The 17737-nt window shown below is 41.3% G+C and overlaps 2 protein-coding genes across 2 annotated transcripts in view; both read left to right on the plus strand.

Moving 5' to 3' along the window:
* Positions 1–2296, plus strand: part of LOC109488003 (clumping factor A-like) — a 5770-nt gene extending 3474 nt beyond the window's left edge. The window contains exons 5-8 of the mRNA XM_019792146.1: positions 972–1103; positions 1626–1808; positions 1942–2001; positions 2291–2296. Coding sequence (XP_019647705.1) covers positions 972–1103; positions 1626–1808; positions 1942–2001; positions 2291–2296 — 381 coding nt within the window. The remainder of the gene's footprint in view (positions 1–971; positions 1104–1625; positions 1809–1941; positions 2002–2290) is intronic.
* Positions 2297–2414: 118 nt separating this feature from the next.
* Positions 2415–17737, plus strand: part of LOC109488004 (zinc finger MYM-type protein 4-like) — a 28213-nt gene continuing 12890 nt past the window's right edge. Inside the window, exons 1-12 of the mRNA XM_019792147.1 lie at positions 2415–2633; positions 3124–3393; positions 4249–4449; positions 5090–5245; positions 5697–5804; positions 6271–6423; positions 6868–6995; positions 7421–7577; positions 14817–15008; positions 15456–15565; positions 16087–16218; positions 17083–17243. Coding sequence (XP_019647706.1) covers positions 2427–2633; positions 3124–3393; positions 4249–4449; positions 5090–5245; positions 5697–5804; positions 6271–6423; positions 6868–6995; positions 7421–7577; positions 14817–15008; positions 15456–15565; positions 16087–16218; positions 17083–17243 — 1975 coding nt within the window. The 5' untranslated portion in view covers positions 2415–2426. The remainder of the gene's footprint in view (positions 2634–3123; positions 3394–4248; positions 4450–5089; positions 5246–5696; positions 5805–6270; positions 6424–6867; positions 6996–7420; positions 7578–14816; positions 15009–15455; positions 15566–16086; positions 16219–17082; positions 17244–17737) is intronic.

The following is a 17737-nucleotide window of genomic DNA, read 5'->3' on the forward strand; positions in this document are numbered from 1 at the left end:
CACACATATGTAGCGTCTGGAGTCTAATATTCGTTCAGATTTTGAACGAGCGCGCTGATTGGTTCTACTCGTCTAAACCCTTTTTTGGGTGTGTACATATTAGGTAAGGGCTGTTCGGATGTCCGAACGGCGACGTTAGCGTCCGTTCGAACGTCCGAACGCCTTATCATTAACATGTCCGACGGCGAACCGAACGCTAAAGCACACATGATATAGCCGTAGTCAGTCTTTCCGCGATAAATCATCAACATGGCTGACGCACAAGCCGCTCAGCTCACGGAGGTTGATGTTGACCTCGCAATCACGTCCGTTTTGGACGATTTAGACGGAATATCGTCGCTCAAAAATGAGAAAAAAGATGCATTGAATAATTTCGTTCGTGATGTTTTGGGCGTCCTACCGGTAAAAAAAAGAACGCGCCGAGAAAAGGAACACTCGCACGAAGATCTGTGTTTACAAAACAACAAACATCACTTGAATAATGCAGGCGCGACATTGGCCGTCGCCTCTGAGGCTTAGCCAATCAAATGAAGCCCCCCTGCACGGGCTAGCTCATTACGTGACGTCATGACCAATCGTTTTATATGTGTGCAAGTCCAGACCCAGTTATAGAGTTTGCGAATATACTACTGGGGATGGTACCCAGGCTAGTTACTTTCACTATCTGATATAAAACCTTGACTCAAAGTTCATGAACAGATGTCAAACTCAAAGGCTGCCTTGCATTCTTCAAAGAAGCATCATCAAAGATAGCTTTGAGAGAACTTTGTAATACATGTATAAAAATTAGTGCTACTAATACTGGAACATTTTTTTTAAAACACTCAATGTTTCAATGAACTAAACAGCAAAGAAACTAGTGCAAGTAAAACTTGTCTGGTGCAGGTAATTTCAAATGTTGCCTGTACCAGTGTAGGTATGCAGAAAAGTACCTGTTAGCATTTACTTCACTTATGTCCGTTTTTACCCAGAAATATGAAGATGTGCAAAAGGAGAATCCTGCTATGAGCCTGACAGAGTTGGCTGCTGTGCTCTTCAAGATGTGGAAAGAACTGGACGACAAGGAAAAGCAGATTTACAAGGATTACTACTACTCTGAGAAGGTTTATTTGTTTGTTTGTTTTGCCAGTAAACCTTCTGTAGGCATTTCACACGAGTTTTGCACAGTAAATACAAACTACATAAGACCGGACTAAGGTTTGATCTACTCACACTGGGAAGGACCCATACTCTTGTGGATAAGTGCGGTAGGATCTTTAACGTGCTCAAGGTGTGGCTGTCTTAAAACAACAATGCATGGATTGCCATGAAACTTGGTAGATGATTTAATTGTAACATCTGTTGCTCCCTGTCTTCCCGGGTTAGGTGTGCTTGCACACTGATGCTGAGGCTTGACGGCATTCCCTTTCACTGTTATACCCATACTGAAGGGCTATCCTCAAGCAGTGAAGCAAGATCCTAGCACCACTCCCAAAATGTTTTTCCAAGTTAATATTTTCATGAAAATTTGTTGATTTATTATCAACGCACAAAGGAGCACCTCTCCCCAAAGAATTTCTCGGGAGACCCCTGCATACTCGCTGTCCCGTAAGTCTAAATCTCTGATTTCTTGTTTCGCGCTGCAGAAGGTGTACGAGGCCGACTCGACATCGTCCCCGGCAACAGAGGTGAAGGAGGAACCAGTCGACGAGGACTCCATGGAGGCATTTCTGAAGGAGCTGCAGACTGAGGACGACACAGACATACAGCTGGACGAAGCAGAGTCATCGCTACAGGCCATTCAAAATGAGACGGAAAAGGAGCTCAAGGTGAGTTCAGGGGGGGGGGCATTCGTCTTGGGGCCGCATTCATGTTCCCCAAACCCATCCAGACTAGTACTAGAGTTTGTGAACTGTCTTCAAGATCCCCTGCCTTGTTTTGTGCTGACAAACTGACACACAGCTGGACGAGGCAGAGTCTTCACTACAGGCCATCCAAAACAAGACGGAAAAGGAGCTCAAAGTAAGTATAGGGGAGTGTTTGTCTTTTTGGTCTTGTATGTAATGTAATTTGATGTAATTCTATTTCTTTTATGTACCTGTGTCCTCTCCCAAAAGACTTAGTCATAGGTAGACAGCTAAACTAGAGGTTGAACTCCAAAGAAACTGCAATAGTGTTAGGCTTCATTCATGTGTACAGAATCACTTACTCACTCTCTCTCTCTCACTCTCTCTCTCTCCTGACTTGATTCCGAATCCCTGTATCATCCGAACATCAGTGTCCACATGTTTAGATGTGTGTTTGTTTCCAGTGCTGATAATTATGTTGTTTTCCCCTGCAGTGTTTTGCACAGGACACTATGAACGAACTGCTGGGCATGTCTGGATGTGTGAGTTTGTTTCATGCTGATGTGTTGTTTTCTCCCAAAGTGTTTTGCGCAGGACACCATGAACGAGCTGCTGGGGATGTTTGGTTACGATGGGGTGGATGAAGACGAGGCCAGCAGCCTTCAGATCAGCTCCAGTTTCGTCCCGACCCCCCCAGCCCCACCCCCTGACTCTGCCTCCACCCAGGGGGAGGAGATCAGTGCTGCCCCCCAGGGGTGTTGTACGTGGTGTAAGAAGAAGAGTACAGCACTGGACTTTGTGCTGAAGGTTAGGAGAACGGTTTTCGATTCTCTATGAATGATCAGGGTTCTCACCAGGATTATTTTACAGCATTGGGGTCTTTTTAAAAAGATTTTATGGAGGGTCAAAAGTTTCTCCCCCTAAAAATCACCCTAAGCTGGTTGAAAGACAATGTAGGGATCAAAATCACAATGTAAGGGGCATCAACTGTCAACTAGGGTAGTGAGAACCCTGAATTTTTTTGCATTGGTCAGAAAGTTGAAAATTGCGATCATTTGTTCTGGATATGTTGGTCAAGCAAGTTAGCTGGTGTGTTACGCCGAAAGGCGGTTATACCGGCTATACAGATACAGATACAGATATGTAATACCTGTGCAGTTCTGTATAATTACTCATGTCCAAAGTGGTTGAGTCTTTGTTGAAGTACAACTACTGTTGTTTCTATGCACAGAAAACACAACTGCTGAAGCTACTCTTCATTGTACAAATGTAGTTACATGATTGCTTCCATGCACAGATGCAGGATGGGAAGACGCAGGCCTACTGCAGCGCCGAGTGTCTGGCCCGAGGAAAAGTGGCGATTTCCCGCCTAACGCCCAAAGCCCTGGCTGAGAAAGTCAGCAGCGCTGCTCAGTCCCTCAGCCATCAGCGATGCTTCTTCTGCCACCGGCTGTTCCGCCGAGGCGGCGACAAAACCTTCCCCACACGGGATGGGAACAAGGTCTTCTGTAAGGAGCAATGTGCGGAGTCGTATGATAGGAGCAAGGTCGCCAAACTCTGCGAACAGGTTAGGTTTGGTGTGGATTTTTGTATTATTTTTGTTGCATGTTGTGTCTGGTGAAGATAAATGTGTAATGTGTACTATACTCAAAAATACTTGTTTGACTTCTTGGTTTTTCTTGTGTTTCAAAATGCACAGCTCTGTGTATGTGTGTGTGTGTGTGTTTTAGCTTTGCAAAAGGATAGCATAGATACAATGTTCTCTCTTTCTCTATCTGGTTTACGTTGTTCCCTGTAACCAAGGTTTAGACTTGCTTGCACTCTGATGCTGGGGCTTGATGGTATGATAGCTCACCATTTGCCTCTGTCCTGTGGTTCTTGCTTCTAAATAAGTCTCACAAAATGTCCTCCTCCCCCCCCCCAGTGTAAGAAGGGTGTTCCTGGTAACAATGCCTCTGTCCTGTGGTTCTTACTTCTAAATAAATCTCACAAAACGTCCTCCTTCCCTTCCCCCAGTGTAAGAAGGGTGTACCTGGAGACAAGGCCATCACCTCCAAGGGGTGTTCCCTGTAACTGAGGGTTAGACTTCCTTGCAATCTAATGCTGGGGCTTGACAGTAGCTCGCCATTTGCCTCTGTCCTGTGGTTCTCACAAAATGCCCTCCTTCCCCCCAATGTAAGAAGGGTGTTCCTGGTAACAATGCCTCTGTCCTGTGGTTCTTGCTTCTAAATAAGTCTCACAAAATGTCCTCCTTCCCCCAGTGTAAGAAGGGTGTACCTGGAGACAAGGCCATCACCTCCAAGTATTGTTCCCTGTAACCAAGGGTTAGACGTGCTTGCACTCTGATGCTAGGGCTTGATGGTAGCTGATGGTTCTTACTTCTAAATAAATCTCACAAAACGTCCTCCTTCCCTTCCCCCAGTGTAAGAAGGGTGTTCCCGGAGACAAGGCCATCACCTCCAGAGGGAAGTTCTTCTGCTCCCAGGTGTGCATCACGGCGCACCAGAAGTCCCAGGCTCGGCAGAACCGTGTGTGCGAGAACTGCAAACGGCCGGGGACAGCCTCCCAGAGCTACACCATGGCAGTTCCAGGGGGCTTCCCCAACAAGACTTTCTGCAGCCAGGTGGGATGCGTTTTATTACCTCCACCATGAAAAATGTAGATATTGTTTTTGTGTTTCTGCACATTTGTAGTTTGCATAACTTCAGAATGCCTTTATGGATTGTGATAATATTTGGTATGTTGGTAGGTTGTAGGAAGATAAAGGTCATGTACGACCTTATTTCCATAATCAATAAAAACAATGTATGTAACACTGTCACTTTTTTTAACTTAAGACTTATTTTAGTGTTACCAGTGTCCGTCTGTTTTGATATCTGCTATGATATTAATTTGCACTTGAAACGTTGTTGACAATATTTTATATACATTTTATGTAATGGTTTATTTCTATTTTAATCGCTTAATATGACGTTTTATACTAATAATGTGATGCTCCAATTTCAGTTCAGCCTCTGGCTGCCATTTTTTGGGACAGTGTTGTTGTGTTTTAATGCAAATAAACCATTGATATGTATAAAACCGAGTACATACATGGACCATCAGAAATACCTGTGCAGCCCCAATTATACCTGTACAACCCTGCAAATGCATGTGATATTTCATAATGCTAGAGGTAATAACCAAGGTACTAACCATGTCTATGTTACCGCGTGTAGGCAATGTCCTAAGTACTGACCATGTATCCATATTGTTGTTTCCAGGGCTGTATGCTGATGTTCCAGAAGAGAGCCAAACCCTGCACACACTGTAAGGACCTGCGATCAGACCAGACGGTCATCGCTCAGGTGGACGGAGGAGACTTCAAGGAGTTCTGCAGCTCCGAGTGTGTCATCAAATATGAGGAGAAGAGATCCAAGGTGGGTCTCTGATCTTCTTCAGTGTGTAGAGCTGTGCACAGGTACAGTCTGGTCTGTAGAGTTGAGCGCACATACCAGGGTTCAAAATTCAAATTTTTCTCTCACTGGTCAACCTAAGCCTAAAACTAGGTTGCCAAAGTTAGGTTGCCCAGCAATATTTTAAGTTGCTGTCAATACTGGCTTTTTATCTACCGTATAGAAGGCAAGCTGTAAGCCAGTCCTACTTTAAGTTTGTAAAGGTATCGCTCACATGCTGGCTTGGTGACATGGTGGGACACAGCAGCCACTGTACTTTGGATGAAAAAGAAGATAAGTTGCACATAATCTGGTGTCTCACACAGAAAGCATGACTTACATTACGAGAGTGGGTATTTCGAACCCTAGGTACAATGTGTTGTATCGGTACAATTGATAACCAACATCACAAATGTACTGCTGTCCTGTTATACAGATGCCTGAGCCTGGGAAGTGTTGGATCTGTAAGAGCACTGGAAGAGTCAAACATGAAGTGAACTACCAGGGTACTGTGTACCGACTCTGCACAGACAAGTGTTTCCAGGTATGCCAGCACCACTGGAGTGTCCAGTACATCTTCCTGGTGTGTCTATAAGGCTGTACCAATTTCATTTGTTGGTTCTCGGATTTACTTGAAGATATATTCTAAACTAGAAAAACATATTTCGCCCAACCCTCTGCATTTTTTATGTCAACTTGCAATATTTTTCTTGAAATGTCTGAGAATTACAGAAATATATTGGTATGGTGTAACTGACTTAATAAAAAAACGTGATTGTTTATGAAGAAAGATTAAACTGTAATTTTTCCAACACATAAACTTGACATTTTGCACTCCAGTCTTTGTCAAGGAATGAGCAATCTATGCTTCTGTGATGTAACGTAATGCAGATGACACACATGACTCGGTGTGCAGTGAATCATAGGAGGTAATGATTCCTACCAACACAGACGAACTTATTAATTAGTCAAGTTAAGTTAAGATAACGTTCTTCTTTCCCATGCCCCAGATGTTCCGTGTGGCCCACAACCTGAGCATGAACTGCTGTGACCAGTGTAACCAGTACATCTACAACCAGGAGGGACAGGCTCCACAGAGCATGCAGTTCGAGGGGCAGATGAAACGCTTCTGTTCCAACATCTGTGTCAACGCATTCAAACAGGTCAACATGCTATTATTGTGTTTTTCTAAAGTTTTTTATTGTTTTTCGAAACAGATAATGTCAACCCACAGCATAGAGGCAAATGGCAGGCTGGCATCAAGCTTCAGCATCAGTGTGCAAGCATGTCTAACCATCGGAAGACAGGGAACAACAGACGATAAACCGGATAGTGAGTGATTGAGTGAAATGACATCCCAAGAGAACAGTCTAAGAGCCTGAGTGTTTCATGGGGAGGACTTCAAACTGCTGAAATCCCTCTATCCCAAGGGTCTATAGATCTGAAACTTTTTGTGTACCATCGTATATGTTTGATAGACAATTGACTGCTTTTGTTAGCTTGTAGAAAAGATTAAAGCATTGGAACTGAGGCAGCTATAGATGATGGGCAAACTATCTTTTAACTTATGTTGCTAACCAAATGTTTTCCCAATTTGCTGTCAACAGAAGAACCGTAAGTCCGTTGTGTGTGGCTGGTGTAAGCTGGCCAAGAGTAACTTTGACATGATTGAGCGAGTGGACACGGGAGGAAAAGTCACCATGTTCTGCTCTATCAACTGTCTCTCCTCATTCAGGTGGGTCAAAAACTCAGCCTTCAGCGATATTTGTTCTAAAATCATCTGTTGTGACATGTACTAGCATTTTATTAAAATCAATTTCACTTTTTAAACTGATGTAAAATCAGACAGGATCTTTAAGTCTATTCGATTGACATACCTACTTAATGATTCCACTATCGTTTAAACTGCAAGTTACATCAAGTTTATCGATAGTTGTAAAGAAATATTGAATTCATTCTGAAAGCTGTATCACATTTTCTCTGCCAGTATTGTCCTCTTAGCATTGTTCTGATATTGTTGAGGCTGGGTGGCATACCAGAGTTATCAATTGGGCTTTTTGTAGGACGGCGATACCATACATGATGGTAACAGTATGCGGCTTTTTTCTACTGTTGAATTCTTGTTTCTATTGGTTAACTCTTCTTCCCCTCCATCTGTAGACTAAAGCAGAACATGGATGTGGGGAAGAGCATCCCGTGTAACTTCTGTGGGAAGACTGCCCTGCCTCAGTACCACCTCACCATGAGTGATGCCAGCATTCGTAACTTCTGCTCCTACTCATGTGTCATGAACTTCCAGCAGGGCTTCAGTACCAAGGTGGGCATGTTTATCAATCTACAATACAAGTGTTGTTTTACTTCACCCCATGGGAGAGAAGTATTGTTTTTAGCATGTCTGTGTGGACATGTTTGTGTGTGTGTGTTTGTGTGTGTGTGTTTGTGTGCGCCTACATGCTTGTGTAGTGTGTGTGTGTGTGTCACAGTGTGTGTGTGTGTGTGTGTGTTTGGCACGTGCATGCAAGTGTGTGCATGTATGTGAGTGCTTTATATGGAGATATCTAGTTCTGTGACATCTTATAAAACAACAGTATATGTTGTTAAGAATTATAAAGTACAAATTAGTCACAGACCTATCCATATATAGATCCATAGAATATACTGGTCTTTGCAAGATTGATTAATTGTCATTACTCTTATTATCATAATTTTACCAATAATCATGAGAGGACCTTTACAGAAGGAAGAATGCAGTGAGAGATGAAATGCTTCACCCCCTTACCCATAGTGCTTTGCGACCCTTCCAGTCCCACATATAAAATAGCTGCACTGACTGACTGAGGATGTGTAATGGCAATGCTGCTTTGTGTATAGGGCTATGGCTGCTAAACAACTGTACCTGAACAATTTGACAAAGTAACCTCTGATCTCCAATGATGACAGAAACATGAATAATCAGTTAGCAGTAAGGTTATTTTGGAATATAGGTATCTCACGCAAGAACCTACACTTACAGTCAGGAAAGGTTGTACTGATTTCAACACATATACACTCAGTGTTTTTGTCTTTTTTGAATGTAAAATTTTTTACCATTTTCGCATGCGCGAAAATGGTAACTCAGACGAGATTGAGATTGGGTGGATGGATGGATCAACGGTTCCACCCTTCAACGGCCATGCAGACATGCTAAGTCACCGCATGTCGCTAGATGTCGTTGTTGCGACGGCCATGCAGACATGCTGAGTTGCCGCATGTCGCTAGATGTCGTTGTTGCGAGTGCACTTTTTACCATTTATGCCTTGGACGTTTGTATACTTTCCATTATGGTTGCTAATTTCAAAATCATAGTTCTATTAATGTTGCATAACAAAGCTGCTGACAAAACAAACTTAATTTGTCTTGAACAATAACTTGATTTTATTATTTGCCAAAAATGTTGATAAAGACATGTCTATAGACATGTCTATCACAGTAATCAATGATTTTGATAAACTGCATAAATTATGTCAATGAGCATTAGCAGTGTGGATTAGTCTAGATGTTCAGATTTCCATTAGCCGGCAGTCCAGAGGGTCACACGTCCGACCAATCAAGGCGCTGCAGGCAAAGCTTATTAAAAGCCTCCTTTTCAGGCGTTCCCGGATCGGTGTTTTTGTGTGTGTGGTGTTGGGGTGGGGGGGGGTAGTTTTCTGACCAAACGTAGATCGCACGCAATAGAAGCTCCGGCCTACATAGCTGTCCGTGGAACTATTGATATTACCTGGGTGCCTAACTTTCACCAACATGTCCTTTGTATTTTAGGAAATTAATTAATTAATGAGTGAGTGTTTAATTAACTTAAATAGGTATTGCATTGTTTGGCAAGGTATTTTCCATTGACAATTTTTAATGGATCAGGTTGATCAAATGATATAATGTAAACAATTATATATGATTAGTAAAAGATGACTTTTGAAGTTCTCTTCGAGTATTATTTTAGGGTTGAATCAGGGTCAACGCGAAAAAAAATCATGATCCGGTGATCGACATCATGCCCCCCCGCACACTTCATGTATTCAGTGTTCTAAATACCCGTCTTCAGTCTGCAATTTGCAGATAGATTTTCAAGATTTCAGGATAAAAATTACACAATCTGCAATTTGAAGAATGAAAAAAAACTATGGTCCTCACAACTTCATATTCCCTTTGTTTGACCCGCCCGGCCCCAAATCCCGCTGCGATTCAAGCCGCGGCGGCTTCCCGAGCCATGCAAATAAACCTAGTCCTGACGCCACAGCCTCCGATTTCCACCGAGCCAGCCCCGAGCGCATGCCGACAGCGAGGGATGTGGCTCAGATTTCCGACGATTTCCTTATTTAGATCATTCGGAAGACTTCGGGTAGCAAACAAAATGGCCGCCATGCACATGATTTTATACTAGTAGCTTCGCTTCTCAACCGAAATGAGGAAGTTTAACCTCATTTGCAGACTTTAGCGGCCATGGAGTTGATTTGGGGAAGTGCTGAGACGCGATTTCGCTACGGCATATGGGATTTTGCCGCGGAGGGAGTTACGTACGCCGGCAAAAACTTGCTTCAGCGATCGGCTCCAGAAAATTTATCTTTATGCTGCCGCTCAAGTCTTCGAAGGTGGTTTAACGAAGTTTATATAAATAATAAAGCCACTTTGCGTAGATCGATCTCCGTTTTCTTGCGATGGTATGAAAATTCAAGTACAGTATATTTTCAAAACGTTTGATATTTCTTTGTTCGTTGCCACATGTTGTTTATTTATCTTATTGTCATGTACAGTTACCAGCGTGAGTCTGAGTCGAGCCATTGTTCTTATGTGGCCGTTAGCACATGTTGTTTAAACAGACAGCAACATTGAAGAAAAGAACCGAGTTAACAGACATCGGCACGTTCCTTGATGTCAGGTTTCCCGCCGTATTTAAATAAGAAATGTGTGGGCCCGCGGCGTTTTGAAAAGACGCGACGCGCTTTGGAAAGACCCCGCGCCGTGGCTCATTCAAATTCGCTACATTTTTTGCTAAGTTTAATGTCTTCACCCACGATTTTTGACCGTCAATGTTGACGGTAAGGACTTAAATTTTTACCGTCCGACGGGATAAAATACCGTCAATTGACGGTAAAACGGGCGCTGGCTAAAGCCCTGGTTGAATGTCACGAGGTTTGTAAACTTAGATGTTGGGGACAAAGCCATAGAAGAGATTTTGAATAAAATTATATATATATATATTAACGTTACTTATAATTTAAGTTAAAATGTACTTTTGTGTCTCATTTTTTAATTCTGTTAAAAAGACTCTTAACCCTCAACAGTACACCTTCCCGGACTGATTAATCTGTACACCTGGGGTCCGCGCGGACCCCAGAGCAGTTTTTTGCTAATTTTTAGAAATTATCAACATGCTACCAGCTCAATTGTTTTGCAAACTGATGTGGGAACCTCTGTGTCCACATTACATACAAAAATCATAAATTTTGAACTTTTTCTATTTTTTGGTGAAGAAAAGGAGACAAGAAGAAATACCCGATTTTTTAACCCATTTCCGACTGAAGGGGCTTTTGAGGCCCAACTTTGATCTCAGATAGCGGACTAAACGGCTTGCGCTAGAAGTATCAAATTTGGAGACCTTTCCTAAAATGTCTCTGGAAAAAAGTTCATATTAGTTTAATACTGGTAAGTTGATGTTTTTTTGTGTTGCCATGGCAACGGGTTTCTAACAGGCAGTTTGTTTGAAAATAGAAGTAATTTTGGTTTAAACATAAAAATTTTCTGAGTTTATATTAAATTACTACTTCTTTTCCAACATTAATAACATCTTACATAATTAAATATAAGTTAAATCATTTAATATGCATATAATATGCTAATTTGATTACGTCATTGGTCAAAATCCAATATGGCGGACTATATTATTAGCTCTGACGTTAATGACGTCATAATTACACCAAAGTTATTAAAATTTAATTCTATTACTACACCATTCTCTGAAAACTTGGTAGACATACGATGAGTGCATAAAAACATATAAAAACGGAAATAAGGTAATGTATAAGAACGCCAAGTGTATCCATTATGATCGAAAGCCGGCTGGGGTCCGCGCGGACCCCAAAAGAAAATCAGATATAATTTTTTGTATAAATGGTAGAAACGGAGTTTTCTGCACTTTATTGAGAGACAACTTTGTGGGTAACAATTACCTAAAATTTCAGAAAAAAATCTTTAGAAACAAAAAAGATATTACAGAATCTATAGTGCTGGGGTCCGCGCGGACCCCAGGTGTACTGTTTAGGGTTAAAAGAGAGAAAACAGGTTATAAACTGTTATATACTTGATTTTTGTAATGTTTTAAACTTAAAGAGTTGAAATATAGAAGTGCATGTTCTCCCATTATATACAATGTTGATGAGAACTAGAACCATTTATATAACTTAGGTAAATTGAAATGCTAGGATGGGGAAAATGTTCGTAAAAACTGTAAGCCTGTAAGCGGCGAAAATGGTCAGCTTTTGCAGAAGCACTTGTTTTCTTTGTAGTAGGACGTACTTATGCACACACCCACAAACACAGACAACCCAAAAAACAATTGTTCACTCCACTGGGGTGAAGCTTGTCATCTTTGCAGTAGGATTTCGATGCAGTAGACAGAATGACCAAATACATTGTTATTTATACTTGGAGCTTCATCCACATGTTAGTAAGTAGGCTGAAAGTCAGAATGCGCCACATGTTTTGAAAAAAGAAAAAACAGCAACTGAATGTTCAGTATTCAGATAAGAATCTCCAACTGTTTGTACCTATTCAATTGAGCACCTTTGACAATTTTTCGGCACTTCTGGACAGAGAGAATCATTTTGGCACAAGTATTGATTAGAGATTTTCAATCTGTCGTCACAAGTCGGTTCTCACTGGCGACACGGCGAAGGGACCAGAACCTCACAACGCAGAGGATCGCGAACGCAAAACAAAGGTATGACATGTCATCAAACAATGTAGCTTTGTTTTTAATCCTTTGTATTTGATACTTTGAATGATACTTAATTGGGATATCCATTAGTTGCACAAATTTGTGTGCAACTAATCTTCCTAGATTCCAACAATAACACAAAACAAAACATTACACAAACTTCACAATCATATAAAAACAATATCACTTAAAACTCTCCAGTAATTACGTCTTTTTTTAAATAAAATGCCCTTTCCATTTAGGCGATGGAACTAAAAATGCAGAACAGAGAGCGCATGGAAGCCAAGCAGAAACAAGAAACAGAGTCTGAAATGCAGTGGAATATCAGGTCACTATTGTCATTTCTCAAATAACAAATAATAACAGATATAGAAAAAAATTGATTGCTTTGTGTAGTAAACCAATCAGAGCCATTAATTATGAACCTTATTACTTATTGAACATAGAGAGACAACATGATACTTATTGCATTTCCTATATTGGTCAGGTTGGCTCAAGACCGCGAGAGAATGGCAGAGAGACTTGAGCAGCGAAGGAGACAGATGGTCCAAGGCGGGAACAAAACTTCTCAAGATTCGTCGCTCGCTGGCGATGTCTATAATAAGAAGAGGCAGCGGGCAAGTTCTGAAGAACGCAGGGCGAAGGATTCCGAACGCAAGAAAAAGGTACAAAATGGAATCAAATTATTGACGTTTGCTTTTATTCCTTTGTATTTCATATCAAACTATTAAGTTATTTTGTGTGTGATGGTAATGAAATGTTCTTTCCATCTAGGCTTTGAAAAATGAGACACCAGAGCAAGCAGAACTACGCAAGAGGAAGAACAAGGAACGGATGGAGGCAAAGCGGAGACAAGAAACAGATGAGCAGAAGGCTATCAGGTCGGTAATGTCATCTAATGAATAACAGATAATAACAGTTACTGAAAGTAATCAATTGCACTTTATTATTGGAGCTATTAATTATGAAAGTTCATCTGTGTTGGTAGTTACATGTTTTAAGTTAAGGATTGTTCTCACCTAGAGATTTCAACCAGTCACTCTGGTCTTCTTCTTGGACCCAGTGTTGAAGTGTCACTTTAGAGAAGCCACATGAGATGTTTCACTGGGTCAGTCTATTGAAGAAGACCAGAGTGACTGGTCGAAAGCTCTAGGTGAGAAGAATTTCTTGTGTTGGAACAAAAATCTTAACTTTAAACATTTAGAGTTTTTAATTGGGTGATATTATGTCAGCATAATTATCAAACATCTCATGTCCCTCAGGTTGGCACAAGAGAAGGACAGAACTGCAGAAAGACGTGCTAAGGAAACACCCGAGGAGAGAAGTCTGCGGCTGGCCAAGGTTCGAGATAAAACAGCAATAAGACGTGCTAACGAAACCCCAGATCAGCGAAGCCTGCGACTTGCCAAGATGCGAGATAGAACTGCAGAAAAACGCGCCAACGAATCACTGGAACAGCAAGTAAAAAGGTTGTCTCGAAACAGGAACAACGTGGCAGAAAAACGAGCCAACGAAACGCCCGAGGAGCGGAGCCAACGGTTGGCTAAGGTTAGAGAGAGAACTGCAGAAAGACGTGCCAACGAAACCCCTGAGCAGCGAAAAGTGCGGCTGGCCAGGAAGCGGGATGAAGCAGCGCTAAGTCGTGCCATCAGAAGAGCAGCCGAGACAGCTGCTGTCCAAAGTGTAGAAAGCCTGACCAATGAAATACCTCATCAGTGAAGGAAAAGCTACCAAAACAGGAACAAACCAAAAATGTGTGCAAAGAAGACTCCGTAACTGAAGAAATGTTACAACTATCTCCTAGTTTTTATTGTAATCTTGTACAATTACGTAATTTCTCAAATTGATAAGCAATCTGTTGCATCTGCTCATATTCATGTTTCTAAGACTCATGTCAAATGATGAATGACTTAATAAGCTATTATTATTATCATAACTTATTTTTTTAATATACATGTAGCTGTTCTATAATGTAGATTGCAAAACTCAGTATACTTTTTGATAATGATAACAAATAATGATAAATGACTGTGAATAAACTCACAAGTTTATTACCCTTTTACATGAGAGTGTAATGAATCACAATAAGATAAGAATAAAGCATTGTTACTTCTCTTAAAGGAGCAAAGTGTTGTTTTCTCAAGTCTGTCTTACCTTTCCTTGTGTTATTGGTTTCATTAACATGTAACATACATTTGTATTTGATTTAACAACAAAGAAATAAAATTAAAAATGATAAACTTTTTGCTTCTTACCAGCAAACACAAAGAACACATTTTACATAAATACAGGGTTTCAAATGCTGTAAAGTATTTGACTCAGGAACCTTCAGCATTTCCTGACCATTGGCTTCACAGCAAGTATTAGTACACAATGTCATGTAGTGTTACATAAAGGATGCCATCTCTGACTGCCTTCTCTTTCTGTAAAGGAACTTCCATGATTGTTGGTCAATACCGGTATGAATGTTTGTATGGGATGAACGTTGTTAAAACCATGACTATTTTGTAGTTGGTATGAAACTCCAGTATGATCGGTGGTATGCGATGAATGTTGTTAAAACCATGACTGTTTTACCAAACAAAGGTGCCAGTGCCGCAGCCTCCCAAACCCCCAACAGGCCCCCACCTGACCTGTCCCCAGTGCAAGCGCTGGTTCAACAACAGACCGGAGACGTTTGAGTACAAGGGGAACCCCATGGCCTTCTGCAGTAAGGGCTGCAGCGAGGACTTCAAGAAGGCAAACTCTGTGGTGTGTGAGTGTGACTACTGCCACCAGGTGGGTCCAAGCTTCTGAAAAATACTGCAATAAATCTTTGTTTACTGAACGTGTAATATGCCGTGTAACGTGTCTTTATATGTCGCTAATTTGCCTTTTTTGCTTTTGATTTAGCTTGACAAATGTATAGAGAATGTTTTTTTAAATGTTTTGAAGTCAATTTCTGTTGCTTCATCAATTCAGCCTTCAGGATGTGACTGTTGTGATAGTTTATGTCATTTACTACATGTTGCTACAAAAGACAGTTACTCAAGGAACTAGACACTGAGGAAAGGTAGTGGATGCTACCTGAAACATTTCCAAACTCATACATGTATCCAGTTGCTTGAGTAACTGTTTTTTTGTTCGATCTTATTACCTGGATGTCTTACCTTCATTTGAAACTATGAGCATGTTGCATTTTCTCAACCTTCGAAGTAGTTAATATCCTTACGACTTTTTCTACAGGAGAAAATCCTGTACGAGTCCACAGTTTTCTCTGGAAGTACCAAGAACTTCTGCAGCGAGGGATGCAAACTGCTCTTCAAACAGGACTTTGCCAAGAAACTTGGTCTCAGGTAACCACGCTACTGTAATTAATTTTTTTACTGGGATTCAATCAAGACTAGCAATGGAAAGGAAGCCTTCACAGTGTTTTACATAATTATGCAGTTGAATTTTACAACATCACTTAGTCTTGGTGGTTCTAGTTGCGCAGTGTCTCTCATGACTGGCCTGGCCAATGCTAGCCCAGCAGATTGCACTATAATTTATTTGAATAATCTATTGTGCTTTTTTAGGACCTCAGTTCGGGATGACTGCTTTATCTAGTATTACCTTAACCCTTGTTCTGCTGGCATTTTTTACACAATATTTTCAAACAATTTGATGTCTTGATCAGGGTAAAGACCCTTGACTTTTTTTTGCCCTGCGGTGGTGTAGTTACTTTCACATTTGTTGCGTTTTGCTGCGGTGTGAAACACTCTCAAACCGTACATATACAGGGCGCTATATGAATTCAACTATATATATTGTGCAACCCAACAATTGTTGGGTGCCACAGGACTAGGGTTTCACTGTGTTTTTTATTGTCCTGCAGGTGTATTGTGTGTGACTACTGTGCCCAGACCTGCAGGAAGGGTCCCACCAAGACAGTGGAGGGGAAACAGCTGCACTTCTGCAGTAATGACTGTAAGGAGAAGTACACCATGTGGTACTTCGGTGTGGCCAGGTAAATACTCAACTAGTGTATCTGTATCTGTATAGCCGGTATAACCGCCTTTCGGCGTAACACACCAGCTTCGCAGGCACGCGGCGCGGCGGCAGCTGGCTATATTACACCGATCGACTTGTTACACCTAACCCTTGAACTTCTAGCTCTAGACATTGTTTAAAGCTATCTATTGACAATGCCCCTACTGTACTTGGTGACAGTGAGTTCCACTCTGCGATAGTTCTAGGAAAGAATGAATTCTTGAACACCTCAATCCTTGGTTGATAACTCTGGTACTTGAATGCGTGGCTATTTCTCTAGAGTTCCAGGTGCTACAGTCAAACTATTTCATTATTTGTCCTTTTTGGTGTTTAAGAGCTTTTCTAAACTTGCTGCCACCAATTACTGTAGGGACATCATCACTAGATAACTTTAAACAATGCTTGCAGTTGTAGATGTGCTTAGGTGCAGTTAGATGTGCTAAGGTTAGATGTGACTGGTCATTTGTTGTGATATACAAATGTAGCCAGCTGCCACCATGTTGGTGTGTTATGCTGAAGGGACGTTAAATTGGCTATACAGATACAGATACAGCTACAGATACAGATTCTGAAGCTGGTGTGTTATGTTAAAGAGAGCAGTAACTGTTATATATTGGGTATACCAGTCCAAATACAAAAACTGGTTTGTTATGCTGTTGAGCAGTTACTAGTACATTATATATCAGTTATACAAATCCAAACGTTTTCTGACATGCTGTGTGTTGTTGCAGATGTGACGAGCGTAAGAGGCAGGGGAAACTGCTGTATTAGTAACGCTGAAAAGCTGTTACACAGGCTATACAGAAACTAAACTTTTCTTACATGCTGTTTGTCATTGCAGATGTGACGGGTGTAAGAGACAGGGGAAGCTGTCGGAGAAGTTTGTGTGGCGTGGTGAGATGAAGCGAGTGTGTAACCAGACCTGCCTGCTCCAGTTCTACATGCAGCAGAACTTCCCCAACATGTCCACACAGAAGGGACCTGAGAACACATCGCTGGGGGGTCAGTCAACTCAGTGTTTCTGCCACCTCTACAGGACTAATGTCCTCAGTTTCCCCAAATGATATTAGCTTATCACTAATTATATGTGGGGAGAGACAGTTGGAATGTTTTCTGATATGCTGGTTTTTTTATCTGACAGCGCTCTATTGTGATACATGACATTGTATACTGTTAGAAAAAACAGCAGATGAGAAAACATTACAATTTTTTCCCCAACATCTGCTTGGAGATTACCTCTTGTTAGCCAAATTACAGTTTTGTACAACTATTTCTACAGTAGTAAATCCACTGTATGTCTTCAACAATTATCAATTCTTCTACACTTTTATTTTACTTTTCTGCACTGTCTTCTGTTACTGCTAACTCTTCTTGTTGCTTCTACATTCTTTTCATCTTAATTTTTATCACGACAAGATTTCTACCTTCTTGTGTTCCTCAGCCCCCCATCAGCTTCTCTTCAACCTCCCCTCCTCCCCTATCTCTCCCCCCCCTCC

This window comes from Branchiostoma belcheri, unplaced genomic scaffold (assembly GCF_001625305.1).
Source record: "Branchiostoma belcheri isolate BF01 breed outbred unplaced genomic scaffold, Haploidv18h27 scaffold91, whole genome shotgun sequence".
In the NCBI taxonomy this organism is placed as follows: Eukaryota; Metazoa; Chordata; class Leptocardii; order Amphioxiformes; family Branchiostomatidae; genus Branchiostoma; species Branchiostoma belcheri.